Raw genomic sequence first — 26,474 nt, 5'->3', positions numbered from 1 at the left:
ATTCTATTTATGATGCCCATCCAACTCTGACCTCGTGGTAAGGTCATTGACTCACTCCTAAATTGAAATCTTCATTCATTCTTTCCACTCAATTTAATGACACCATAGGTAATGGAGAATCTCGACAACAATTATATATATACTTCATTAGGAAAATTAATAAATTTAAAAGAAATAAAAATAGAATTATAAAAAAAATAAAAATATGATGTATTTAATAAAACACCAAGCATTTTTTTTACAGAGAATCAAAGGACCTTTTTTATCAAATAAATATCTCACCCCTATATAAAATAATATAGCTATCCTTCAATATTATTTTCAATATTATCTCATTTATATTTCATATCTAAATCTGGAATCAGTAGTAACTATGAAACTGTAGCTACTTGTATAATTTTGATTTTGTAGCTGCTACAATTGAACCATTATACAAATGTAACAATTACAATTTTATAATTAATACAATTATAATAATGGTAATAGTTATGAAATCTTAATTGCTATAACATAAAAAATAATCTTAAATAAAGAGAATTAAAATTATTCGAAACCTCCCACAGATTTTTGAAAGATATTGTTTAGGCATAAAATTGGATCATTATAGATTACAGCCGGTGACAAATGTAGATATTCAAATGAGTTTCGATTTGAAATATTATACTTCTCGTAGTTCAATCCGAAACGAAAATTATGACATCTCAAAACTTAACTAATATTCACAGTTATAGTAGTTACGAGTTACTATAACTGTGTGGTAGCTTAATTACACTAGTTATTAAATTGTAACCATTATAACGTGCTTCTGATTTAAAATTTATATGAAAAATATTAATAATATTAATAATATAATAGAGGATGATTGAAAAATATAAAAGAGAGATAATAATATTAATAATATAATAGAGGATGATTGAGTAATTATATATGAAAATGAATACTCTTTTGATATAAAATTAAAGTGAGATATTATTTTGACGATTCATGAGCGCCGTTTGGTCTTCGTCCTTTTTTTTTTAACGATCATATGCTTGAAAAATAGTTAAAGCATATCTGAGTATTGTTTAAAAAAATCATTTATATATTTTAAAATTAATTTGTTTGAATCTTTCGATACAATAAAAAGTATAAAATAATTTTATTTTATATTGTAGTAATTATAATCATATTTAAAAATATTTTTGGGAATAAAAAATATGGTGAAATATGTTTTGATATATTTTTAAATAAAAAGAACGTCTCAAAAGGGGTGGGTGTGTGTTTTTTTACCCTATTATGTAATTACATTTCCCCCCGAAATTTATATGAAATGTTAATTTAATATTTAGTCGCGATCCATCAAAATCTTAAGGTCCATCTCAGTTTGGCCTGACCGCCCTTGACCTGTTGCCTGCCCCCTTTTCGTTCTGTTGCCACTCCCGTGAATCTGCGATCACCTCTGGATCGCCATCCGGCCGAGGCGCTGCCGAATTTGAGGCAACGCTCCGCATCTCGGACCTTCGCACAGGTTCGTCCTTTCCCTTTCACCAATCGTATTTCGAGCTACCGGTTGACCATTTGATCGTCAGATCGATCTTGCAATCAAGGATTCCATTTTTCGGGGATCGCTCGCTCAAATTGCAGTTTCCCTGTGTGAATATTGTTTCGTCATCTGTGTTGTGGCATTAGATTCGGAAAGCTCTTTATTTGCTTTTCTCAAGGTCAATCTTCTCTGCATATGTCTAAAAATTGACAGGATTTGCCTGGAGAATTGTGCTAGGGGTAGCGGCGGAGTCTGTTCATCTGGGTTCAGCTGTAGCGGATGGCAGAGAGGGCCTGCGTCAAGCGCCTTCTGAAAGAATATCGTGCAATTTGTAAGGTGAGCTAGCGTTTGTTTCCAATATGTGATGGGCCAGTTTCCGTAGCATTTACTCTATTTAAAGTTTCCGTCACTGAATATCGAGATCTTTAAGGTGGTCAATATTTTTGAACTGTGCTGTATGTTTTTTCATGCGGCACTGGCAGGAGTATGTACCATAGTAACTGAAGTTTGCTATTCTATGAATAGTCACCTTCGTTCCTATTTACTAATCTAAATGGAACCCATGCGTTTCTGCATATGCGCAGTAGTGAACTAGTGATTACACTAACTTCTTGTTTTCACCAATATGGTTGTATCTAGTGATATGACATTTCAAGTTTTCATTATTTATTCTTGAGCTGCCAATCCCTAATAGATGGGACTAACGCGGCTATTCTGTCTCACCTATAAGTTGGGTTGGTGTTCCCGAGCATGAACTTCTTTCTCACTTCATCTTTTATATACTTAGATAAGTGAGTTTTGGATTAATTATATTGTTAGTAATTCAATTAGGAACATTTTCTTGATCATTGCTGTCAGATGCTATCATTTTGGAAAAATGACTATTTTTTCATCATTTTCAAAGTTTCTTTATGCAGTATCTTACAATTTGCATGCAGTTTCTTTATCATGAGGTTAAACATCACCTATTATTGTTGAAACTTATCAAATATTTCACAACTAAATTGCAGGAACCTCCTCCGCAGATTGCAGCTCGCCCTTCTCCTTCAGATATTCTGGATTGGCGTAAGTAAACTGTGTCTTTTATTTCTCATTTCATTTAAACTCAATCTATTCACTATTGATTCTGTAGCCCAGTGTAAGTGTGAATGACATTTCTCCTCAAGGATTATCAATAACTAATCTTAGAACTGATCCCTGCTACATTTCTTATGTTGCAATAAGTAGCACCCAACTAGTGGTGTGGAGTTGTGGCCATGTTTATATTTTACTATGTTCCCCAAGGAGTTTTTTATTCAAGCAAATTAAGAGCGTTGAAACCCTACACTGGGTTTGAATTTTAAATATTGTGTGTCCATATATTCTATAAGAAGATATGTGCTTCCACTTCATAAATTTATATTATCTGTACAGCTGCTGTTTCTCTCTATAATAAATGTTTAAGATACCATTAATAAAATGATAGAATTAGTCCTTATGTATTGAAATGGTTCATGAGCACTTAAATTCTACCTATCTACATATATTTTGAAACCTTGCAATGATGAATGACAAATTTTCCTGTCACTTGATTGGTTGACCCAGATCTTCATTAATCCATCTCGAGTTACCTTTTTTTTTAATTGGAATTGATTATGTTTTGGCACCTTTTCAGATTTTGTCATTGAAGGAAGTGATGGCACACCATATGCAGGTAATGATTTTAAATTCATTATTTAGTGTTGTTGGAGTTATTAGTTATATGATATGGGTTCAGTCCATATTGGGTAGTATGCTAGAGTCTCCCTCAACCTGAAAGGATAGTTCTTTCATCAACATATGGGTTTAAGCCATATGCTAGAGACACTCCGAGGATGTCAACTGAGTGAAGCACCCACTCTCGTAGTAATTCCTTCCCTCGTCTTCTTTGCTACAAGTTAGCAGTCTCCCTCCTATCTTCCTCTGTGCACCTTTTTTGCATCCTTTGTCATTGTGACCCCTACTTTGTTGGCTCTAAATGGGTTATGGTTGGATTGTGAATCTCTTTAGTGTTGATCTAAACACAGGCAAGCATGAGGTTGTTTACCTCTATGTGCAGATCATCCATATTTTGATTGATGGTGATTTCATTAATCTCACATTTCATGGGCTTGAGGAGCTTCATGCCTACTCCATTGAATGCAACTTCCACATAGCTTCGGAGTGGCCTAATAAACTCTAGCCTCTGTGCTCATTGGTTTCCTCTAGCCCACTGATGCCCTTTATGATGAGCTTGTCCAATCTTTGCTTTTGCCCTTCTCGTCCTCTTCTCCAAGTTTAGTGACTTTGATGAGTTCTCTCTCTTTCCTTGTGCTCGTACAAAGGGCACACAACTTCTCTCTATCACTTCCAGGTCAATGGGTTTGCCTAGGAGGAATAATTCCAAAGACTATATCCAATATGATTTGGACTTAGTAAACTCTAACTCAAGAAAAAGAGAAAAAAATTAAAATGATATATTAAAAAGAGATATAAGGGCATAATCTAAATAAAAAGGGAGTATATTAAATAGATCGAGGGGAATATTACAAAATGTTTTTTCTAGAAAGTTGGCAGCTAGAAGAAGGAAAGTACAGAAAAAGGTCATATCTAGACAATTGTTAAAATTTCATATTTTTAAGCAACTTCATTGTCCTTTCTTTTTCTCTCCTGTATTTTCTGGATTCAAATTTCACCACCATTATTCCATTTCTCATTTTTTATCTTTTATAGATGATTTAAGATCAGATTATGTATTGTTTGTTTCTTCCAACATCTCTGTCAGTTGTAACTTCGAAAAGATAGATTATTCTTTGTCTCTCTTCCAATATCCTATTTCTCTTTGTTTTTTCTCTCTGGTAGATGTTAGAACTTTATTTAGTATGCTATTATTCTTAATGCTTGCTTACATCCTTGTCTCACGGAGTAACATCAAGCTTTACTCTATCTTTGATGCCTAATCTGTTTTTCCCCCTCTCTCTTCACTAGGCAATTTTCACTAGTTAATCCCATACTATGCTCAATTTAAGCGAGAGTTAAGGAATTATTTTTTATAAAGTTTCATTTAAAGATTGTCACCAACTTAATCCTTTGAAGGTCTGTCTTGTAGATTGTGGTCAACGTTACTTGAACTGTCAACTCTTTGAAGATCAGTTGAGTATTGTTTCTGTCAAGCTTCTCAATTGCTGCACTAGCTTTACTTCTTTGTCATCTTCTTCAAGTTTCTTTTTAACCAGATGCTATATCCGGTAATTAAACATAATATCCAGTAGTGTTTCTGTCAAGTTTTTCGTCTTTCTCATTTGCCTTTATATGCTTGGTAATGTTTAGTGTATAAAATTGGAAAATGCACTTGTTAGATTCATTCTTTTTTCATTGGTCACCTTATCCTTAAATTGACAATTTTACAATTTCTGATCTAGTTCCATGCTGACAATAATTTAATATGCAGGTGGATATTACTATGGAAAGCTTAAATTCCCTCCCGATTACCCATTCAAGCCTCCCAGTATTCGGTACCTAAGTTCTTCATAAGATATTTTTACTTTCAAAGCTGCAGGGTTACTCTAGATTCCATTGTCTAGGGTGCAATTAACTGAGTATCTTTTCTCCAGCATGATAACTCCTAATGGTCGATTTGCCCCCAATGTTAGAATATGCTTATCCATGAGTGATTGTAAGTTCCTAGCACAGTCCTATGATAAATTTGCTTCCTTTCAGAAAGAATTCGTTCTCATTTGAGTTTGAGTTGTGATTATTGTTTTTCCTTTCAGTTCATCCGGAGTCTTGGAATCCTATGTGGTCTGTATCGAGGTGAGATATAAAACATAATGGGAGTGACAATTTGTAACCTTATGTTTTCCATTTTTTGTCTCCTTGACTTTTGTTCCAGTATTACTTGAGTCTTCATTTGCATACCAGGAAATAGAAAGTTGAACAATATATACATTATTAACCACTGTTATCATTATTCTTGTTTTAGTTATGTTCTTTGCACGTGGGTGATTAAATTGCTTAGGGTAATTTCTTGTTCATCTATAATAGATTTCTGATGTTTATTATTTCCTGGTGCAGTATCTTGACAGGACTACTTTCCTTCATGGTAAGTTGCTATAACACTTCTATTCTGAATGGCTCTAAAACGAACATTTTAGTTACATTTTGTACATTACGTTTTGCTTGTGTACTTCTAGCAACATTATATGAAAAGTTGTTTAGAAATTAGAGATATTAACTAAAGTGAATATATGAAATGCTGTTTCAGTAGTAAAAAAAGAATTTAGGGAATGATCAAGATGTATGGACATTGAAATTCTGGTAAGATATCTTTGATCTATTATTCATCAAGAAGATGTTGGTAAAGATATAATTAATAGCATGAAGAGTGAGTAGTGATATAAGAGCCTCTAAGGTCAACCAATTAGTCTAACATTAAAATTTTATAACTAGTGTATTACCAATCATGTTTTATGGATTTGAATATTGTGATTTAAGGAATTGCACACAAAAAATAATATATTGGAGATGATAATCCTATGATGGATGTGTGGGTCTAGGAAAATTTAAAAAGTATTAATATAATAAATGATGAAGGGGAGCTTTGGCGCAATAGTAAAGTTATTGCTGTGTGATCTTGTAGTCATGGGTTTGAGTCACAGAAATAACATCTTGCAATGCAGGATCCGACCCTTCCCTCGGAATCCCGCATTGGGGGGTTGTCCTTTATTAATATAAAAAATGATAAATGTGACAAAATAGTTTAAGATGATATGACATGTTCAAAGAAAATCCATATATTTGAACTTAAATACTTGGGACTTACATGACTAAATGATGATGGTGACTACTTCTAGCATCATAATGCAATAATTAATTGATTTCTTTATTATTGTTAAGAGATATCTAAAGAATTATATTGCAGATGATCTGAGAGAATCTTTGACCATTTTCCTTCAGTTTGAACTTGTATTTTTGAATTCTTTGAAAGTATTATATAGAAGTAAACTTTTCTAAAATGCTACTTTGAACTTATAAATGACACAATCTGTGTAAATGTTTAACTTATCAGATCTATCCACTAACTCAAAATGTTCAAGTTTAAGTTAACAGTGATTCATTCATCTAAACTGTCTTTGTCAGCCTGCAAGTGTGGACTATATTTGTGTCTCATTGAAGTAGTTTGATTCATTATAATACTTGAAAGCTAATAATACAACATTTTGACCAGAAAAGCTAATAGCTAATAGTATGGCATATTAGGTTAGAATTTTGAAATGAATTAGTGATTGGTTGGTGTAACATTAATTTGAAATGATTAGTTATTCAAAGAATGTGGCTTCAGTCTTCAATTTTAATATACACCACAAGGCATTTGCAAAAGGGATAAGATGCTCATTTATCTATCATCAAAATTGGAATAGCATTCTAGATGAAACCACAAGCAAGCTATGGACATAATTTAAGCATCTTTTGTTTTTTGTTTTATTATTTTATATGATGATTAAGTTTTTGGTTCCATAGTTCAGCAATGTCCTGAGAAGTCATTGAAGGAGAAAACAACTTGCCTTTTGCTATAAGTATGAAAGAAATCTTAAGCTACACATTCTTTCTTGCAATACACTTGGACGCAAGATACTCACTGGTGGAATATAATCAGTTTAACAGAAATCTTAAGCTATATATTCTATATTTCTTGCAATAAACTAATTAGAAAGACACTCAACTATTGAGTAAAATCAGTATATGATATCTGGTATGGAATTGATGCACTGTAAATGTTTCTGCACAGTATATCTCTGCTTAATTTATCCAATTTGATGTACCTGCAGTTGGACAATCACCAGACTGCTGGAAGCATTAGATCTTCTGATGATGACAAGCGAAAATTAGCCAAAGCTTCACTATCATACAATTGTGAAAAGTAATTTTCTGACTTGGCGTGCTACAAAACATTTCCTTTTATTGCTTATTTAGTCAGTTATCAGATACTATCTGAAGTTTTCAAGGTTTGGGAACTAAAACCATAGGCCTTACGCAACCCGACAGTGTAACCCCCGTCATCACCACACTAATTTTCACCATCAACAACAATCAAAGCTATAATATCTGTTATTTATGCATGGCCACCTATGTGGGTCTCTAGCTACACTTAGATCAGTTTATGATATGTTTAGTTAAATGAAGAGCACTCAAGTATAGTTTTACTTCCTTTGCGTAAGTTTTTCTTAGAATCTCTCTCTGCCTCTTCTTGGATCTTAATCAAATCCTCTCATTTGAAGAGGTTTTATCATATTCCAATTTGCCAGTCTATACCACTTTTGACACTACATTTCATGTAAACATTGATGGCTCAAGTTTGACTATGAAGGCCTGATCACTGAAATAAGATTGCACTGTGTTATTACTAAGTCGCATGCAGTACTCGGTTCGTATCAAGATGCTAGTATATTGTGATAAAAAAGTCTAAAAACTCAAAATCATTTTCATGTTAACTACCTTGAGCCTTGAAATCTTACACTAAGTTTGTAAGCTGTGACATGTATGTCTTAGAAGTCCGAGGACGTGAAAAATTGATCAAGTTTGCTGACTGTCACATGTTTTAACCACATATTGCATAGCCATGTTTATATTTATTTGTTTCCCTTCAGATTGGTTGGTTTTGTATTTTTATGTATTCATAAACTCATAATTTTGTTGCATGAAACAGCAAAAATTGTCTGAACTTTAAGAAGCTCTTCCCAGAATACATAGAGAAGTACTACCAGCAACAGAATGTGGAACGGCCTGTTGCTCGACAGCCGGAGAATAATTTGCATCCTCTCTCCACCTCTGTCGAGCAGCCTTTTCTGCAAGATGGTGCGGCAAGGAGAAGGCAGAGAAAACCAGTGCCATTCTGGTTAGTGCTGCTGTTATTGTCAGTGTTTGGTATCATGATAGCTTTACCACTTCTTCAAATTTGAAGTCTCAAGATAAATATATATGCCTTTCACTCTGGTGTAAAGTTGACACCAATCTAATTGCTAGATTGTGCATTGTAGATTTTTCTTGATAATTGTAGCTGGTTGGGCATTGTGGTATGACTTAAACCACTAGTAGCCTGCAGCTACTGTTCAAGTTCGAATGCACTCGGCCATTGTCACGACCAGCTTTGCTCGTTTGAAAGTTTATGTTTGTAGTTCTTTCGTCTTCGTTCAGTGAAATTGTGGAATATCTATTAATGCATGAATGAGCTATCTAACTAGGGCTGCGTACGTCCTATGTAAGATTATTATTATTTCATGTACCCTATTATGGAAAGATCTTGTCTAAGGGTGACACCCTACACTCAGAGGCTGTAATATTGAAAGATCTATGATTGTCGACAATTAAGATTTTAAAAATATACAAATCATGTAGATTATGATTCCCAAATAGATACGCTTCAGCGAGCCAATCGAGTAAAATACTAAACTCGAATTAGATTACCTTTGATCGGAAACTTGCGTTACCTTTTTTTAAAATAAGATTCGTTTAATTTCAGTAGCAGGTTAAAATCCAATACGTGAAGACAAATAGCAAATTGAGTAGATCGAAAAGGAAGGAGTGACATTGCTGGATCCTTGAATGTACAGCGAGAGAAAGTGGAGGAGAGACCTGAAGATGGATGATGATAATGGAGTTTACAGTGGCTGATAATGGAGTTTAGTAGCTTTGGCGGAGGGAGCAAGCGACGGCCTGCGCCCAGTGTCTCAGCCTCGTCTTCACAAGCTGCGGATTGTCCCCTGTTTTCAATTCATCCAAAAAACAAATGCAGGAATCGGAATTCTCTCCGGTCTCTTTGACAATTGGCACGATGAATTTTCAATTTTAATGAAGTGCGTACCTGGATTGCAGATCTTCCAGGATTCGCCGGAAGTGGAGCTTCCGTCGGCGCTCCGGGGGCTCAGCGTGGTCGGCGAGGAGGTGCTGGAGGTGGAACCCGAGCTCGACGAGTAGTTCCGGAGGCGGTTGACGGCGAAGTAGAGGTCGAGCGCCGGCAGCGTGTGGCGGAGGTCGTGGCCGCCTCCTTCCTCGCTGAACCCGAACCCTAGCTCGATGCACCCCTTCAGCTCGTCCAGGTCCTCGTCCGTTAGGCTCCTCACCCTCCTTCCCTCCTCCTCCGCCTGCTGCTCCTCCTCCTCCTGCTCCTCCACGGCGAGCAGCATCCGCCGCCGCTTCTCCCACTTGGCCTCCCTTGTCGTCTCCTGCATCGACAGCTGCTTCGACAGCTTCTTCCTCTTGTTCCCCCCGCCGTCGGCCGCCGCGCCGCCTTCGGTGGAGATCTGCCACGCCATCGAGGGGCGGCCACGGGGCAAATCAACCACCAGATCCGCACTCTTCTTCTTCATCCTCGCCATAAAAAAGCAATCCAACCAAACTCTCCTCGCTTCCGCTTCTGCTTCGCGGGACGATTCAGGAGCTCCGCATAGCGGCCGGGGCCGGCGCGGCCGCGACTGGAGGCGGAAGGGGACGAGGCGCAACAGAGGCGGCCGCCTGCGGAACGACGATAGATGACGACGTAGCGGCGAGCGAATCGGAAAGCGCGGCGAAGGGTTGGGTTTGAAGGTGGCGGTGGCGGTTGCGACAGCGAAGGCGGCGCTGTTGGCCTTTTAAGCGGCCAGTAATGGCCGAGGGTGCTCCGACCTGCAATGCCCACCGCTCGACGCCGCCGCGTCGCCCGTTGAGGATCCAAAACAGACCTCCTCTTCTTCTTCTTCTTCGTAACAATAAACTTTTTAAAATTTCAATTTAACAGTCGTGACTATTTTAGCTTATGCTAATTTTACAACCATCGTTAGGCTGTCTGCTAGACTTGCTAGGCCCAATTAATCAATTGATTAGTTTAAGGGAAGCTTAGTTAGTTAGTTAGTTATGACAAATATAGAACCTAAGATAGAATTGTGCATCGAAAAAACAAAGACAGACAGACGATAGAGCAACAAGTTCATACAGGTTTCTTCCTTAGACCATAGAGACTTAGTAATAATCGCTAGCTGATAGGGATCATTATGTGAGTTTAGAACTGCCCTCCGAGGCCACTTCCATGTCGGGCGACATTGCTGAAGCATATGGAGTTTTGTTTGCCAACCTGCAGAGAAGTGGCCGTCATGGGCCTCAGTTCTCACAGCAATGGCCGTGCCCAAGTAATTTAATTTAAGTTTTATTTCCTCTTTAGTTTGTTCGTCGAAATTAGATCAAATAAATTGATTCAAGGAAGAAACGTTACCTGTCCCGGCGCTTCTCCAGAAAACGCTGAAGCGAGTGCCTCCTTGCGATGGGCAACTCTGCTATCAAGTAAACAGACAACTCATCCTGATGATGTTTTCCATCTTTAAATCTTATTGAAATAAGAAATGATAAGAAATATAGTGGTAAACGCCTTGTTCGATCCTATTTCCAACAAAAGCATTAATTTTTCCCATTTGGTTAGGCTTAAGGAAGAAAAAAGTGAGATTTTTTTTTTAATTTCATAACCATTGATACCTGTTTGGAGCATGAAGAGAGCGCTAGTAGATTGCCCTCCTTCCGCCGTCGAGCTTTGAAGTGACAGAGATCTGGTGAGCGCCGGCCCAAGGACCTCAGCTGCGTCGAGCTCCGCCGGAGCCCTTGCTAGGGTTACCTTTGCGGCCTCGGCGGCGGCGGTGGCCGCGATGAGCATTATCGCCTGCGCCTGCTTCAGCATCCACCAAAATCAATTAAAACTTAGGAAAACAAAATCTAAAGCGAGCCAAAAAAGCCATTTTTTAAAACAAAGAAGAAAAAAAAATTCTACGTTAAGAAGGGGACAGGCTCGAACCTTTTCTGGGGGGATCGCGTTGTAAACCCTAGCCTTGCCGCCGTAGAAAATGGTGAGCGGCGAATCCGAAGCGGCGAACGATGGCCTCGCCGTTGGCATCGTCGAACACCTGAAGAATCGTTCACAGTCGAACGCCGAGGACCAAATCAAAGCTATAAAATCTTCGCACCCCAAGCAAAAATTCAAAAAACAAAAAACAGAGAGGAATTAGTTAGTACCTTCCGAGAGAGTTCGACCTCGATTCCTTCTTCACGGCTTCGGATCGCTCCATCCGACCTGTTCTTCTCGGAGAAGCAAACCCTAGTGGAGCTCTGAGGAGCACCAGCCGATTCTTAAATCGGAACGATTACCTTTTTCCCGCGGAGTGAACGGTTTTCTTCCTCACTCTGCACGGCAAGGGAACCGAAGCTATGATGACCACAGAAAAGCCACAATTTCATTTTAGCTCTCAAAGTTTACAAATTTTCTTAAAACACTATACTCGCCGCGTGACCATTTTCTTGCTTCACTTGACTGTTGATTAGGGATCGAATGACATGAACGTGAAAACTTAGAAGGACTTTTTTGACAATATCAAAACTCTGAATATGCGACGTATGTAAACTTTGAAGGGTGAAATGGAAGATTTCCAAAAGAAAAATCAACGAAGTAGATATTTTTAAAAATATAAAACTAAGAATTAGCACTGTTTCTATTATAAAAATATATAATAGAAACAACTTTAGCTCCGTGATGTTTTAGGACATGTGAATATCGTTGCACCAATTGAGGGCCACTGGTCCTGCCTGCCCATGTTATTTCATCCCCGTGTTGTAAATGGAGAAGATAAAGTAGCTTCTGGGACGTAACTAAGTTAGACAATACAATAGATTTATAAAAGAGGATAAGGGTTTGAATTCTGACAAAGTCAGGTAATACTCTTTTGTGTCGTGATCACTATAATTTTTCGATTTACCTCATCACAGATAGTCGTAGGACCGACCGTGTGGGACCGACCGTGTGGGGCCGCTAAGGTGACAAATTTCACCTTTTGCAGAAGAAGACAAAGTAACTATGCAATTGGATGAGTTCTGTGTCCTAGATATGGATCTTTCTTATTGTTTAGTAGAAACATAGTGTAGCTCTGTGGCAAGGAAGAGTCCCCCTATTGAATAACTTGTACAAACTAGTTCTGAGCTGGTTTGATTTATGGCCAATTGGCCATGCAACAGGCACAATCCTGGTAGAGATGACTTGGCCATCGTGTTTGGCCCAGTGTGCTGAAATTGTATCTCCAACTTTCACATGATTGAGATTCTGAAGATATCAGAGAAAATCCTAGAATTTAATGTGGGAGCATCACTTCAATCAAGTTTGTGAAGCACTGAGTTGGGACATAATTAAATTGATTATGACGGAATAAATTTATAGAAAAGTATAAAAGTTCGAATCTCGATAAAGTCGAGACAATACCTTCTTTCATCGTGACCAATTGCAGCTTACTTTTACAAAAGTGAAGAACTGAAAGTAGACACTATAACCGTCAATTTAGGTTAAATGAAAGTAATTTAGCTGGGTTGGATTGAAATTTTATCAACCCATGTTAAGATGTGTTCAGATGGATTACCCCGTTTAGGTTCGTGACCCGCATAAATTAGCCCGCGGTGGGCTTGAGTTGACCAGCGGATTGAGAAAGTTTATTTATTTATTTTAAATTTTAAAATTAAAATAGAAAACTCAATAAATTAGTTAATTTGATCCATTTAAATTACAATTCAAGTTTAAAAATTATAATTCAAACTTAAAAATTTCAACTTAATCAATTTAAATTATAATTCAAACTTAAAATTTTTAATATTTTAAATATTTTTTATATTTTTAACAAGTTCGTGGGTTGGCCCGCCTAACCTGCAGTCCGCTTTGAACTGGGTTGAAGATTTTTCAATCCGCCAAGTTGGTGAGTCAGTCTGTCCCGCCATATGATGAACCTGCTATAAGTTGGTCTGCCTCGCCATAGATTGACCTACCTCATCCTAAATTGGCCTGTTTGACAATTCTAATAGACACAAAGTGACACCAGATATCTACGGCATTAAATGCATTGATGATTTGACATTGGCTTCGAGTCAAATCTTCATATTTGGTTTGTTTAGCAATCTACTGAAGTTTGGAATTTACTAATAACCACACTATGGTTTGTGAGTTAGCCTCACAGTCAATGACAAAAAAAATTCTGCCAAAGCCTAGTACAACTTTCAACACATTTTGACACCAAGCTTTGGTATGATTCTAAAGAAATTCAAGTTCAATTTAAGACATAATACACATACAAAGTTGAAACCATCCTTGTACCACACATATGTTTAAATGATGCTAAATTAAATCTTTCAGGAACAAATCTAGAAGAGATATCTTGATTAAACTCGAGAAAACATTACATAGATTACATTTGAGACATTAATTATTACAATTCTGCATCAGTGAGAGCATAGTAGAATCTGGAACACAAGCTATAGATAAGCAGGGTAAAGCTTGAGCTGTATCATATCTAGCCATGGCCTTGCTGCCTCAGCTAGGGAAGGCTGCTATCTCCGGGCTCTTGCTGCTTAGGAATGGGATGGGGGCCTCAAAGCCGCTGAAAAGGCGGTAGGACGAGATAAGGGAGAGCAGCACATAGCAAACCACCGAGCCGAAGGTGATCCCGACCGAGGTGGTTGCTCGCCGGCAGAAGGTGTCAAACATACCGCACGATTTGCTCCATGTGACATTCTCGTTGCCTTTGTATGCCAAATACAATATCTCCGTCGACACTGTTCCGGCAGCGAGGATTATGTATGTCAGAAGCTGTGAAAACATAATCAATATTAGTACACGAATTCTGATTCACATAAGACTCTGTCTCTAGTCATCAAGTTGTTCCGCATTAAGATCTTGTCCAGTTTCCATTAGAAATGCTTGTTGAACTATATGCCACATGCAATTATGATAATCGAACAAGTTTAGTTTACTAGATATTTCATTCTGATCGACCAATTAATCGGTACATTGAAAAGAACAAGTGTGCTTTAGTTCAGTCTCGCCTGGTCCAAGAGGAAGACAGTCCATGAACGGGACAGAGTCGTAGGGCGAGGGATGGCAACGAAGAACGCCGACAGGAGCGAGTACGCCGCGCAAGCCCCATTCGCGTACACCAAATACCTGCCCTTCCACATCAAAACGTCACTCCGGCATTTACTCAAACACACTGCGTGCGAAACCAATTAAAGACAAAAATTCAAATTTACAAACTTGAAGGCAGCGAGATCGGAGTAGGAGATGGATCCATAGTCGCCGTCCTGCGAGTTCTTGACCATGATGATCAACGCCGCCAGGCAGAGCCCTATGGGCGCCACCCGCAGCAGTGTCTCCGCCACTCGGCCATTGCCGGCATCCTCTGCCTCGGCCACGTCGCCGCCCTGCTGCGTCCGCTGACCCTCCTCGTCGATCGACTTCATGATCGTGCTCTGTTCAGCTGAAGCAGGAGAACAGGAGATGGATATCGGATGGGGGTTTGGAGAAGTGAAGGGGGTGTTCGATTTGTAGTAGCACAGCAAGTGGCACAGGTGGTTGAGCTGAGTAAATGATGACATTGAGTGCCAGAGGTTGCAGGCAGAGGAGCTAGTTTAATTGGAGAACCCAACTCCCCTGCACCATGCAAAGCCATGCATTTAAAATAGTTTGGACATATTGATAAGGAAACGAAGAAAAGAACTCAGACAAGAATTTTTGCCGGTTGGCCTTCGCTGATGCATTTAAAATCTTGGAAGGCTGCAATTAATACATCGGGCATATTGATTATGATTTATGCCATCTCCAAGAACAGTTCGATGCGGCCTAAGGCCTGCCATGAAAGTTGACTCTATATAGGAGACGGTTGGTTCAATATCAAATGCATAAACAATGACATGAAAATGATACAAGTTAATATGAATGTACTGTGATAATTGATCATCAAAGATTGTTTATACTTTAGTACAGGACTAACTCTACCATTTTAGCACTGCCTTTACTTCAGTCTTCAGAGTCGAGATCCAACCGACCCTACCAAAGTCTGTTCCTATTTTAATTTGCATACTCTTTTGCCTGTGATTCAAGGAGCTGATGGACCACATAATAAAGAGCAAAGGAGAAGAGTAGTATTCCAACTATCATCAAATAATTAGATCTTTCAGGAATTAAAGTCTTAGATACAGCAAATAATTAATTTTTCCTAAGAATTCACGTTACCTTTCCAACGCAATCTGAATGTTTGAGCCGTTTACTGTCAAATTTGAATGGGTGAAGATTTATCTCGAATGTTACAATAGCAAAATATGAGCTGTTATTTCTTTTAATGAGTCAATTCCCCAAGTTCAAACTTTGTGCAGTATTCTTACTCGTCAGCGCAGATGGAGAAAGATAACAAGAACATAAATGCAGCAAACATCCCTTAATTAGAAACTTTTGAAGATCAACATAAATCGAAGTCAGTTAACAAAAATATATACCTTATTTTTGTCCATGGCATATCCAGCGACATGATCTTGTTGTTGAGCTTGCTGAGCATAACACAGGCAAAAGGATCATTAAAACTGAACAAAGATGAATAAATGCAGTAGCAAAATGTAGTTACTGTAATATTTGTCGAAGAAAAAAGAGAAATGGTGGAAGACTGATCTCTTGCAACTGGAGAAATATTTGTCGGTGGAGGTGCTAATAGCTTAAGCTGTGGCATGGCCACCAGAGGCAGCAGCCAGTGCTGAGTTTCTTATCAGATTGAACATTGTTTGGTAGAGTAGATTCATTATGTTGCAGCCAGCTTGAATCTTGATTGCCCCTTTGCTCAACCATTTAATAGATAAAATGACTGCCACATGAATTCATACTTTCTTTTTTTATATTTACTTTGATACACCACAGGACTGTTATTCTCTGTGAAACTGGAGATGTTCCTAACTGAATCATAGAAGTAAATGAAATTATGGCCATGGTCCATCAAATGCAATTCCAACATTTGCTTTCCTTTTTCATCCTAGTTGATGGCAAGTACCTTTCTTGTGCATGTTCATGAAATGGTTGGATTTTGATCCACATCTAACTCGATTAGCAAACCATGTCAGCTAGCACATTTGGAGTGACCTTGATGAGAAAATTCACTCGAAAACAAGAAGCCATTTGATGGCGATCTTGGTCCTGATTTAGACACAACCACAGCAGTCAACAACCCTAGTTGGAAGCATCAGAACCTCATTGAATTGCATCATAGTGAACACCATAAACTTCAGAAAGTTTTCGTAACGATGTGGAAGCTACACAATGCACAAGAGCACAAGGTGAGTTTGAGATTTTTCCCGTGATTAACTGTGGGCAGGCATGTGTAGAGAAAAATAACATCACTATGCAATGAATCAACAGCTGCATGCATATAAATAACTCAACATAATGAGCTCCCCTCCATCACCATGACCAGAATAGGAAACATTTAGAATGTAGACTACCACTGACCAAATGCTCATTCATGATTGAAGCATATCACAACTAGAAACATTCACGGTGCTAGGAATCAGATTCCATGCCACAACCATGGATAAATTGTAATCAGAGATGCATCAAGGGCACTATCCTCTTGTAAGTTTGCACTATGGAGCAAAATTCTTTGAGAGTTTATGTTTCAAATGAAAAGCTTATATATGATGACCACAAGTTGATTGATTCAATCTAAAAAAAACAGATAGAGTGGAAGTATCTTAACTCTGTTTTCTATCTAAGAGGACCATTTTGTCACAATAAATGAATTGCTAGAGGAATATCCAACAGTAGAACTTGTGCATATCATAAATCTCCCATGCAAAGAATAGCATACAGTCAGTCATCCCGGGTTGCTAAATTCTCAGTGACCAAACACTTAGCATAGTTTAAGTGATGCCACCTAAAATAACAGGCAAATCCAAGGAGTTCAAAGCTAACTACGATGATATTAAGATACTTAGTACCAGAAATAATCACCGAGAAAAATAAACAACCTTTAGAATGCTGCATAAAACTTTAACTGACCTCCCTAGAAAGTAAATGGAAGGTCAATCTGCGAGTACTATGTGCCAGAACTTCAGTTTCTCAGGTTGACTGCCTCCTCTGGAGCTACGAACAGATTCAAGAAAATAAGCTAAATAGTAAAAATCACTCGCCATGAAATGCAATCACCTCTGTAGAATGCCCCAACTCCTCCCTCATCCAACCAAACAGACCATGCAGTGCTGTGTAGATCTCCTCTGCCTCTGGGTGATTCTGGTCACCTGCAACGAATGCATACAATCTTGCTCCTGCCACCTCCACCCAGCTGCACCCAGGAGCTTTCCTAACCCCTTTTTGACTCATTTGCCTCCTTACTTCTGCTAACTCATTGAATTTTCTAGCACCACCATAAGCACTTGCCATAAGCACATAACTCCCACTTCCTTGGGGTTCCAATTCCACTACTCTCTCTGCTGCCTCTACTGCTTGTCCTGCTTCCCCATGCATTCGACATGCAGCTAAATATGCCTTCCAAACACCTGCACCTCTCACTCCTGCCTTCTCTGCAACCCCCTTTGCCTCCTCAAGAAAGCCAGCTCGACCCAACATATCTGCTACAGATGAATAGTGTTCCATTGCAGGTGTTAATCCAAATTCTGACTCCATTCGATGAAGCAATCTTTTTCCTGTTTCCACTAGCCCAGCATGGCTGCATGCTGATAACACACCAACAAATGTTATCTCATCAGGGGCCAGGCCTACTCCCACCATCTGCTCAAATAAATCAACAGCCTCTGCTCCCTGACCATGAATACCATATGCATCGATCATAATATTCCATGAGGTCACATCCGGTTCTAGCATTCTATCAAACATGAGTCTTGCTTCCTCCAAAGCACCACATTTTGCATACATATCCATCAAGGCATTTACCACAAATACATCTTTAGCACTCATGCTGCTTGTAATGGCAAGTCCATGTATCTCTCTCCCAAGCCTTAGAGCTGCCAAGTGAGAGCAAGCCGGAAGGACTGCAGCAGCTGTGATAGCGTCCGGCATTACCGCATTGCGTCTCATCTGACAAAAAAGCTGGAGAGTCTTTGAGTGGTGGGCGGAGTACTGGTAAGCAGAAATCATTGAGTTCCATGAGAACACATCCTTCTCCAGCATTGACTCGAAGATCCTCTCTGCATCCTCCGGCGAGTGGCACTTACCATAGAGGTTTATGAGGGAGTTTGAGACAGAAATCTCATTATCGTATCTCGTCTTTAACACAAAAGCATGAATCTTTCTGCCATTTCTGAGATCAGCCCTTGCGGTAAACACAGAGAGAATGCCGGTAACAGTGTACTTGCTCGGGATAACACCTTCGTTTATCATCCGGCGGAAGCAATCCAGAGAGCGAGCAAACTGGCCCAAATGCGCAAAGCCATTCACCATCGAATTCCAGAGGACGACATCCCTCTGCGGCAATACATCGAACACCTGTTCCGCCTCGTTCAAAAGCCCCATTTTCAAGTAAGCATGGATCAGAGCGCTAGCAGCGAACATCTCATCTGAAAACCCGACCTTGAACAGCACGCCGTGAATTTCCTGGAGCACATCTGAAGCGCCGAGGTCGGAGCAGGCTTTGATGGCGCATGGGAAGGTGAACTCATCCGGGGAAAGGCCGACTTCCGAGAAGAGGCGGCGGAAGAGGCGAAGAGCATCAGCAGGTAGGCCGTTGGAGGCGAGGGCAGAGAGGGCGGCATTCCAGACGAAGAGGTCGGGGGATTGGGATCGATCTGAAAGGAAAACAGAGAGAGCCTCGACAGGTCGGGCGCACTTGGAGTAGAGGGAGATGAGAGCGGAGATGGCGAACCGGGAGGAGTGGATGCCGGTGGTGAGGAGGTGGGCGTGGAGCTCTCTGGCCCTGGTGAGGTGGCGGCGGGCGGCGCAGAGCTGAAGCAGGGAAACGCACGCATGGAGATCTGAGTGAAAGGCCCGGCGAAGAGGAAGGGGCGGGAGGCGGCGGAGGAGGAGGAGCGCGACGAAGGGCTTAGCGAGCATGCTCGATGGGGTTTGGGTCCGGGCTCCTGCACCGTGATTGAGCTTTTGCATTTACTAAATTTGGATTAAATAATATTAAAATCCTTTATATTTTTTCCAATCTGTTTTATTTCGTCATAAAAATAAGGAAATTGTTGGATCAGCTTGGCCAATGGTCAGCATCCACGCACGTAGGTGGAGCCCTCCTCATCCGCAAGCACCACCTCGCGATGTCTCCTCCTCTCCCCGCAGTCGCAGAGAACAGAAGCTCCGAATGCAAGATCGAATTTTTAACAGGAACCAATTCGAGACGGCAGAAAACCTTCCCACCGATTGATCCTTGGCCAAAAAGGATGAAGGCTATCCAGGAAAGGTAGAAGAAATCGATCGAGATTTACATGGCGAGCTTACTGATCTCCAGGACTTGCCCTCCTCTTCACCTTCTGCCACGTCTCGGCGGAAGCAGAAGCGGAGGCGGAAGCAGAGCAAGAGCAATAGCAGCGGCAAGGACGATTACGAGCGCGGCGCCTGCGTGGCTGGCCACCGCCGTCCTCTTCGCCTCCCTCGCCGCGCCATCTCCGGCGCTCGACTCGCGGTACGACGTGCCGCAGACGCTTTCCGGTGAGTCCCAGCCAGCCTCCCTGAGTCTAGATGGATTAGGGTTTTCCTTGATTTGGAGCACCCAAATGGAGTAAGTGTGTCAGGGGAGGACAAGAAGGGGGCGAGGATACAGCGGCCGAAGTCGAGGCTAGCGGAAAGATGTGTGGGCAAGTGCGTCACCACCTGCATTCTCGGCGGCGCCGGCTCGCCTGGCGAAGGCCCGCTCAATGTGAGAAGGTACAAGCTTCTCTGTAACATTGTTTGATACCCTGAAACAAACCACTCAACATCAAATCAAATCGTCAAGAATCAAATTCATGCCATTGATCCTCCGCACGCAGGCCACTTGTTGTCTTCAAGAACGGATTTCGCAGTCGTCAGTACTGGTAAGCGAGTACTTCTGTTTGATCTACCTTTGCAATCCTCGGAAGGGCCCCTAAACTTGGAATCCCTCTTCGACCAGTTTACTGGAGTGCTCAGATATCTGTAACTTGATCAAGGACGGAGAAGATGGCCCTTGATGCTTTTCAGCCAGAAAATGCTGTGTAACTAAAACTACTTCAATCCTTAACTCATACTTCTGCTTTTAGAAAAAGTTCTTCAATTTTTCTTTCTGATAATATATTTTAATTGTAATTTTTACCTCTAAAATGGCGACGAGAGCAAATGCATATTTTGCAAACAGATTAGAAATTATTGATTTTCGTTTTCTGCTATTCCTAATTGTTTAAGTAAATACAACATCAAATACAAATCGATATGATTCTTTGTAGAAAATATGTATCGAATTCAAACGCAATCTTCAGAGCAAGAAATGCTACCGACTACAAGTAAAAAAGATGAATAGAGGAAAGATTTTTGACACAGAGAAAACCTGGACTAGTGCAATGGCAGCGATGGCCTTGCTCACTCGAGCGGCACCTCGACATCTCCATCGCTGATCTCCTGCTGAAGGTCCTTGGGATCCTTCCCGTCGACAGTGCATCCGACGGACACGCAGGTTCCTAGGATCTCCTTGACGGAGCCGGAGAGGTCCTTGGCCATGGACCTGGGCCGCATGACCCGCGCGATCTCGATGACGTCGTCGAGGGAGATGTTGCCGTTGTGCTTGATGTTCTTGGTCTTCTTGCGGTCGCGCTCGGGCTCCTTCAGGGCCTTGATGACGAGAGCAGCGGCGGAGGGGACCACCGCAACCTTGGCCTGACGGTTCTGCACGGTGAGCTTGACCGTGACGCGGAGGCCCTTCCAGTCCTGGCGGTCTCCTTGGCGATGTCCTCTCCGACCTTCTTCGGGGAGAGACCCAACGGGCCGATCTTCGGCGCCAGAGAGCTGGCGGCACCCACTTCGCCGCCAGTGACACGGACGAAGACGTCCACTACCTGCGACGGATCTAACTTGGGCGGCATCGCGCCGTCGGCGTCCGCACCAGAGACGACAGCAGAGACGAGCTCGAAAGCTACGGTTAGGGTTCGGACGCAGCCAAATGGGAGGTGTTTATATTAGGCCGGGTTTATGTCAAAATGGGACGGTATGGCATACAAACTCGGCCCGCATTTATATTGGGCCGGTTTGGCATACGAACTCGGTCCGCGCCTCATAGAGGAAACAGCCCAAAATACATAAGCCCTTCTGATGTAAAACTCTTAAATTAAATCCTAATTATTCTACTAAAACCAACTATCTTTAATTAATTTTTCTTTTCCTTTTTTTATTTAATTACTTTCGGACCAATTAGGGGTGTTATATCATACTGAATTAAAAATTTTATATCATACGGTACATCATGTTAAAAATTTAGGTATTTAAAAAATATTACTGAAATTTGATATATACCAAAATATCAAATCTCATACCTAGCTGCAGGTCGCTAGTGAGAAGAGAGCACATGAGCTTTTGTGTTAATGTAATTAACACAACAACATTAATAAGGAAGAGAAACCCATTAAATTTTTTCGATGTGGAATTATTCTCCATGCACTTTCTTATATAACATTAATTACCAATTAATGTTATTCTATACTGACTTTGAACAATTAATTTCTCGTTCATCCTTAATCGATTTTAAGTAAATTAATACTCTAGTTCTATCTACGCGAAACGTAAATTTCGATTTCGAAGTCAATTTCAACTTTCATAGATTGATAACACCTCAATTTTTTATAAAATCGTATTGATCCTTTAAAACTTCAATATCCAACATTAATATTAAAATATATATCTATATGTCAACCACCAAATGAAGTGCAATGTTGCTTGGAAACCATTTCCCTTCTTTTCCCAGATTTCCGTTGACGAAAAAAAGAAAGAAAGATATGATTATTACAATTAATGCATAAAAACCACACAGACAAAACACCACGTTGAATTATTTTATTCATCATCTCACTTTATGCCCATTTTCATTCTTGTTCTTCTGCGGCAGAGAGTAGCTTACCAATATCGTCTAGGTTCATGGAACCTAATCACCTTCTTGCTTTTAGAAATTTATAAATTCCCAAGCATGATGCTGCATGCAACGTGAACCAATTGCTAGATCCAAAGGCATCCATAAAAGATTTTCCTGATGCACATAATTCAACAATGAGTTGAATGCGACAAGATTATCCATAGCATTTATGTATGCATAGGCACTAGCTGAATGCAACATGAGATGAGTTGCTGCTTTTGCACGTCATGCTCATAGTTTTGATTGGCACACAGGTCGACCACTTAAGAGAATCCGTTGTTCGTCCTTACCCAATTGGCTTCTCTATTGGAGGATGTACACGACACCACTAGCCAGCTAGCACTCGAACTTCTCTTTAGCACTTCTCCAACGATCCGTATCTGCAATCTACATGCACTGAATCATTCATTCATTCATTCATTATTTTTGAATTATATATATCAATGTTTCTGGCTAAGATTACGGTATGATGAATCTAACAGATGTGGTGTTGTAAACTTTGACAACTAGAGAATCAATTGATTGAGAACGAAGAAGGTACGAGAATCCCAAGTGGTAAGTATGGAAACATACGTTGTCTGAGGTTTCGGGTTCGAATTCTCTTAACAACATGTATTTGTTGACTGAGGAGCTCTGCGATTTAAGTCTTAGTAGCAACATGTATTTTATTGGCTGAGGTGCTGTTTCGACAGTATGCTCTTATCAACATAGTAGTACAGGTGCTGTTTCGCAGTATGCTCTTATCAACATAGTAGTACCTTTCAAAAAATCCCTTAGAGTGCGTTTGTTTCAAATTATCTTATATAACATTGGTTATGTGATTACCAAGTAATCACATAACCAAGATTATAGGGTATAAAATATTTGGTTCAACTTATTTATTTAAAAGATATAAAATATAACCAGTTTAATATTTACTATTTTACCCTTGATTTAAATTAAATTAATAATATTAATAGTAATAATATTAATATTAATAATATTAATAATGATAATAAATTAATAATATATAAAAAATAAATGTAATTTATTTATAATTTTTTAAAATTTCAAATACATTTATATATTTTTAATATAATAATTTATTAAAATAATTATTTTAATTAAAATAATTCATTAAATTAATAAATATATTTCATTAATATTTTTTTAAATTTAAAATAAATTTATATATTTTAAAAATTAATTCATTAAAATAGTTGTTTTAATAAAATAATTTATTAAATTAATAAATATAATTAGTTAATTTTATTTTTAAAAATTTTAAATAAATTATCTTTTTTTAATTTTATAAAACTTTAAATTTAAATTAATTAACTCAGTTTCTTGATTTCATAATACATTTCAATTAATTATGGTTTAAATCAAAGGGTAATCATAAAAAAAATTTCTTTAACCTCAAAAATTGTAGAAAACCTTAGGCTGCCAAGGTAATCATATTCCCAGGTTATAACCCGTTTGCTGAGGTTGTCACCCATGCACCTGCGGTTCGATCCCCATCTACGGCATATTTGCAGAAATTTTCCTTCAAATGAGGAGCGCAATCAAAGGATATTGAGCGTTTGGGCTGGCCGCTGCGTGCACTTCGATCCCGATTTACCATAGTGGATAATGGGAAACTTCCGTGAGGCCGGACCGGTCACCCCCCAGAGATTGTCAATGAGGCTAACTGAGATTTATTATTATTTTTTAGAATGGGTGCTTAGAGGCTCAATAGGGCTACTCCTACAATCAAATTAGCACAGAGGTTCAAGAAAAACAAAAGCAATAGAAACATATATGGAAGAAGAATATGAGAATGTTCTTGCACATGTTTTATGTGTGTGTCATTTTTAGGGTTTATATAGTTGATAAAAAAGCATTTTCACATAAATAATAGTGAGAAATTAGATCCAACAATCGTTATTTATTTTTCCACTCGTTGAATGTCATGTATAATTAGGAGAACATTTAGAGGGATTAAATCTGACATTCATATGATTATTCCTCCATATACCTACGTACAGTGTCATTCATAAATATTTATAATAACTATTAGTATATCCCTATAGGGTGTATGCCTTTTAGTTACAAATAAGGAAATAGAATATATGCAAAGTGGTCTTGAAGGTGATCAGAATGTCTAGGCTGAGTGGTCGAAGTCAAGATATTTCTGGAGTCGGTGTGGTCTAGCCAATAGAACCGAAGAGACTGAGTCCTTTGTAATCAAGGGGTGGCCTGATCTAATTGAAGAGTCGGATGACCTGATTATATGGAGTGAGGAGCCTAAATTCTCTATAGCGAGGGATGGCCCAAACTGAATGAGGAATCAGATGATCTAAGTCCTCTATAATCGAATTGGACCGAACTGATGGAATTAAAAAATCTGAATCCTATGTAATCGGGTTTAACCAAACTGATGGAGTCAAGCTATTTAAGTTCTTTGAATTTTATTTAGACTTGACTTTAATTTGATCTCCATCTAAGTTTGGCTTTTGATTTGATTTTGTCTTTTTCTATCGGATCAATAAGTTTTTACATGGTATAAAATAAACCTTGAAAGATTAACTTTAACGTTTTTATTTTTTTTAAGCGGACCAACTGGTCACCAAGCTCTCATTTGATTGCTCCCACCCACATAAATCACGCATGCAACATATTAATTAAACTACCATGAGAGCCATGTGACACCATGAAATTTGGCTCAAGTAAAAGAACGAAACAAGCTTAATATAAATTGGCTGAAGAAGGAAGGAATTAAACGTAAATTGCAATGCAACGCACGCAAAGCAACGCGATGTGTTTTCTATTGCGAAGAAGGCGATTGGACAAAACATGTGTGCTGGTTGTCAGCTTTCGCTGTCGTCTCGGTGCTGTTCGGAGTGGCACCACGTCCATTTGCATTAACTTCACGTCCAAATGATCCTCTATAAATACCACAAAGTCACACTCTCCTTTCCAACAACATAGCTAGCGTTGCATCATTCATCGTCGATCGGAGGACCTTCAACCGCATCAACAAACAAAGAGCTAGAAGACGAAGAATTAAGGCGTTCAGTTAGCTAGCTAGTTAGTGTAGTGATATCGATGGAGTGGAGGAAGGGCTATTTGGATCTTGTGCTGGTGCCTTTAGGCCTCCTCTTCCCTCTCGTCTACCACCTCTGGCTCTGGTACAGAGTCCGGTCCAAGCCACTGCACACCATCGTCGGCATCAACTCTGTTGGCCGTCGTCTTTGGGTCGAAGCCATAATGAAGGTATATAATTAATCTTTCCTTTTATTTAATTTGTGAGGAAATAATATATATGCAATATTTTTGTTTAAAGGACAATGACAAGAAGAACATATTGGCGGTGCAAACGATCCGGAACACAATCATGGGGTCGACGCTGATGGCCACCACCTGCATCCTCCTCAGCTCCGGCCTCGCCGCCGTCCTCAGCAGCACCTACTCCGTCAAGCGGCCGCTGTACGACTCCGTCTTCGGCGCTCACGGCGACTTCATGGTGGCACTCAAGTACGTGTCCCTCCTCGTCGTCTTCATCTTCGCCTTCCTCTGCTACTCCCTCTCCATCCGCTTCGTCAACCAGGCCAACTTCCTCATCAACGTCCCTCCCTCTGACTCCTTCGTCACCGTCGCCTACGTCGCCGACCTCCTCGAGAAGGGCTTCTCCCTAAACACCGTCGGCAACCGGCTCTTCTACGCGGCCCTGCCGCTGCTCCTCTGGATCTTCGGCCCTCTGCCGGTCGTCTTCTCCTCCATCACCATGGTGCTGATTTTGTACAACCTCGACGTGGTCTACGAGGCACGAGGCAAAAGTAAAGACAATGAGCAGGGCTGCGTGTAAACCATTAGCTAGCACACAGCCCAAAGTGGCCGGCAAATTAATAATACCATAGGTTTTAAGTGGTTAATTCCATTATGCTGTTGCGGTTGATCATATCATGCTTTTGTTCAGTGCTCGAAACCACAAATAATGCTCATGCCGTATTATTATATATAGCTTTGTGTTGTCCAGTCATTGTCATATTAAGGACTGTCCCATTCTAAAGACTTATTAAAGAGGAACATGATACTTG

At 39.7% G+C, this 26,474-nt stretch overlaps 7 protein-coding genes and 1 pseudogene across 13 annotated transcripts; 3 read left to right on the top strand and 5 right to left on the bottom strand.

Moving 5' to 3' along the window:
• Positions 1-1,366: 1,366 nt before the first annotated feature.
• LOC141848688 (putative ubiquitin-conjugating enzyme E2 33) lies at positions 1,367-8,712 on the top strand. Of its 3 annotated transcripts, none has more exons than XM_074736733.1 (10): positions 1,367-1,507; positions 1,760-1,858; positions 2,533-2,587; positions 3,177-3,215; positions 4,971-5,034; positions 5,134-5,195; positions 5,293-5,332; positions 5,594-5,621; positions 7,348-7,439; positions 8,226-8,712. In XM_074736733.1, the coding sequence occupies exons 2-10, from the start codon at positions 1,802-1,804 to the stop codon at positions 8,476-8,478; spliced, it is 690 nt and encodes a 229-aa protein (XP_074592834.1). In that variant the 5' UTR covers positions 1,367-1,507; positions 1,760-1,801; the 3' UTR covers positions 8,479-8,712. The 3 variants fall into 3 exon arrangements, with proteins under 3 accessions (XP_074592834.1, XP_074592832.1, XP_074592833.1); XM_074736731.1 differs by having other exon boundaries at positions 1,736-1,858; XM_074736732.1 differs by lacking the exon at positions 1,367-1,507 and adding an exon at positions 1,575-1,632 and having other exon boundaries at positions 1,736-1,858.
• Positions 8,713-9,049: 337 nt separating this feature from the next.
• Positions 9,050-10,127, bottom strand: LOC141848195 (uncharacterized). The gene is made up of 2 exons (XM_074736257.1): positions 9,381-10,127; positions 9,050-9,279 (listed from the first exon to the last, which is right to left on the bottom strand). The coding sequence occupies exons 1-2, from the start codon at positions 9,892-9,894 to the stop codon at positions 9,200-9,202; spliced, it is 594 nt and encodes a 197-aa protein (XP_074592358.1). The 5' UTR covers positions 9,895-10,127; the 3' UTR covers positions 9,050-9,199.
• Positions 10,128-10,406: 279 nt separating this feature from the next.
• LOC141848194 (protein TIFY 3-like) lies at positions 10,407-11,705 on the bottom strand. 4 transcript variants are annotated; one of them, XM_074736253.1, is made up of 5 exons: positions 11,552-11,705; positions 11,334-11,442; positions 11,021-11,210; positions 10,764-10,824; positions 10,407-10,625 (listed from the first exon to the last, which is right to left on the bottom strand). In XM_074736253.1, exons 1-5 carry the CDS (start codon positions 11,602-11,604, stop codon positions 10,544-10,546), a joined length of 495 nt encoding a protein of 164 aa, XP_074592354.1. In that variant the 5' UTR covers positions 11,605-11,705; the 3' UTR covers positions 10,407-10,543. The 4 variants fall into 4 exon arrangements, with proteins under 4 accessions (XP_074592354.1, XP_074592355.1, XP_074592356.1 ...); XM_074736254.1 differs by having other exon boundaries at positions 10,764-10,821; XM_074736255.1 differs by having other exon boundaries at positions 11,021-11,207.
• Positions 11,706-13,880: 2,175 nt separating this feature from the next.
• Positions 13,881-14,941, bottom strand: LOC141811551 (CASP-like protein 2A1). Its single transcript, XM_074699573.1, has 3 exons — positions 14,601-14,941; positions 14,393-14,510; positions 13,881-14,156 (listed from the first exon to the last, which is right to left on the bottom strand). Exons 1-3 carry the CDS (start codon positions 14,939-14,941, stop codon positions 13,881-13,883), a joined length of 735 nt encoding a protein of 244 aa, XP_074555674.1.
• On the bottom strand, positions 14,938-19,391 carry LOC141811990 (pentatricopeptide repeat-containing protein At3g14730-like). Of its 2 annotated transcripts, none has more exons than XM_074700075.1 (2): positions 17,354-19,391; positions 14,938-16,639 (listed from the first exon to the last, which is right to left on the bottom strand). In XM_074700075.1, exon 1 carries the CDS (start codon positions 19,389-19,391, stop codon positions 17,508-17,510), a length of 1,884 nt encoding a protein of 627 aa, XP_074556176.1. In that variant the 3' UTR covers positions 14,938-16,639; positions 17,354-17,507. The 2 variants fall into 2 exon arrangements, with proteins under 2 accessions (XP_074556176.1, XP_074556177.1); XM_074700076.1 differs by having other exon boundaries at positions 17,385-19,391.
• A 240-nt stretch (positions 19,392-19,631) lies between these two features.
• Positions 19,632-20,670, top strand: LOC141848702 (uncharacterized). Its single transcript, XM_074736748.1, has 4 exons — positions 19,632-19,991; positions 20,075-20,207; positions 20,312-20,356; positions 20,434-20,670. Exons 1-4 carry the CDS (start codon positions 19,769-19,771, stop codon positions 20,489-20,491), a joined length of 459 nt encoding a protein of 152 aa, XP_074592849.1. The 5' UTR covers positions 19,632-19,768; the 3' UTR covers positions 20,492-20,670.
• Positions 20,671-20,812: 142 nt separating this feature from the next.
• LOC141848700 (large ribosomal subunit protein uL11-like) lies at positions 20,813-21,410 on the bottom strand (annotated as a pseudogene).
• A 3,973-nt stretch (positions 21,411-25,383) lies between these two features.
• LOC141811823 (uncharacterized) lies at positions 25,384-26,455 on the top strand. The gene is made up of 2 exons (XM_074699882.1): positions 25,384-25,650; positions 25,721-26,455. Exons 1-2 carry the CDS (start codon positions 25,483-25,485, stop codon positions 26,240-26,242), a joined length of 690 nt encoding a protein of 229 aa, XP_074555983.1. The 5' UTR covers positions 25,384-25,482; the 3' UTR covers positions 26,243-26,455.
• Positions 26,456-26,474: the final 19 nt, after the last annotated feature.

Source organism: Curcuma longa, chromosome 17 (assembly GCF_044706935.1).
Source record: "Curcuma longa cultivar G26 ecotype Majalengka, Jawa Barat chromosome 17, ITB_CL_G26_1.1, whole genome shotgun sequence".
Classification (NCBI taxonomy): Eukaryota; Viridiplantae; Streptophyta; class Magnoliopsida; order Zingiberales; family Zingiberaceae; genus Curcuma; species Curcuma longa.
This window is presented reverse-complemented; position numbering and strand designations above follow the sequence as displayed.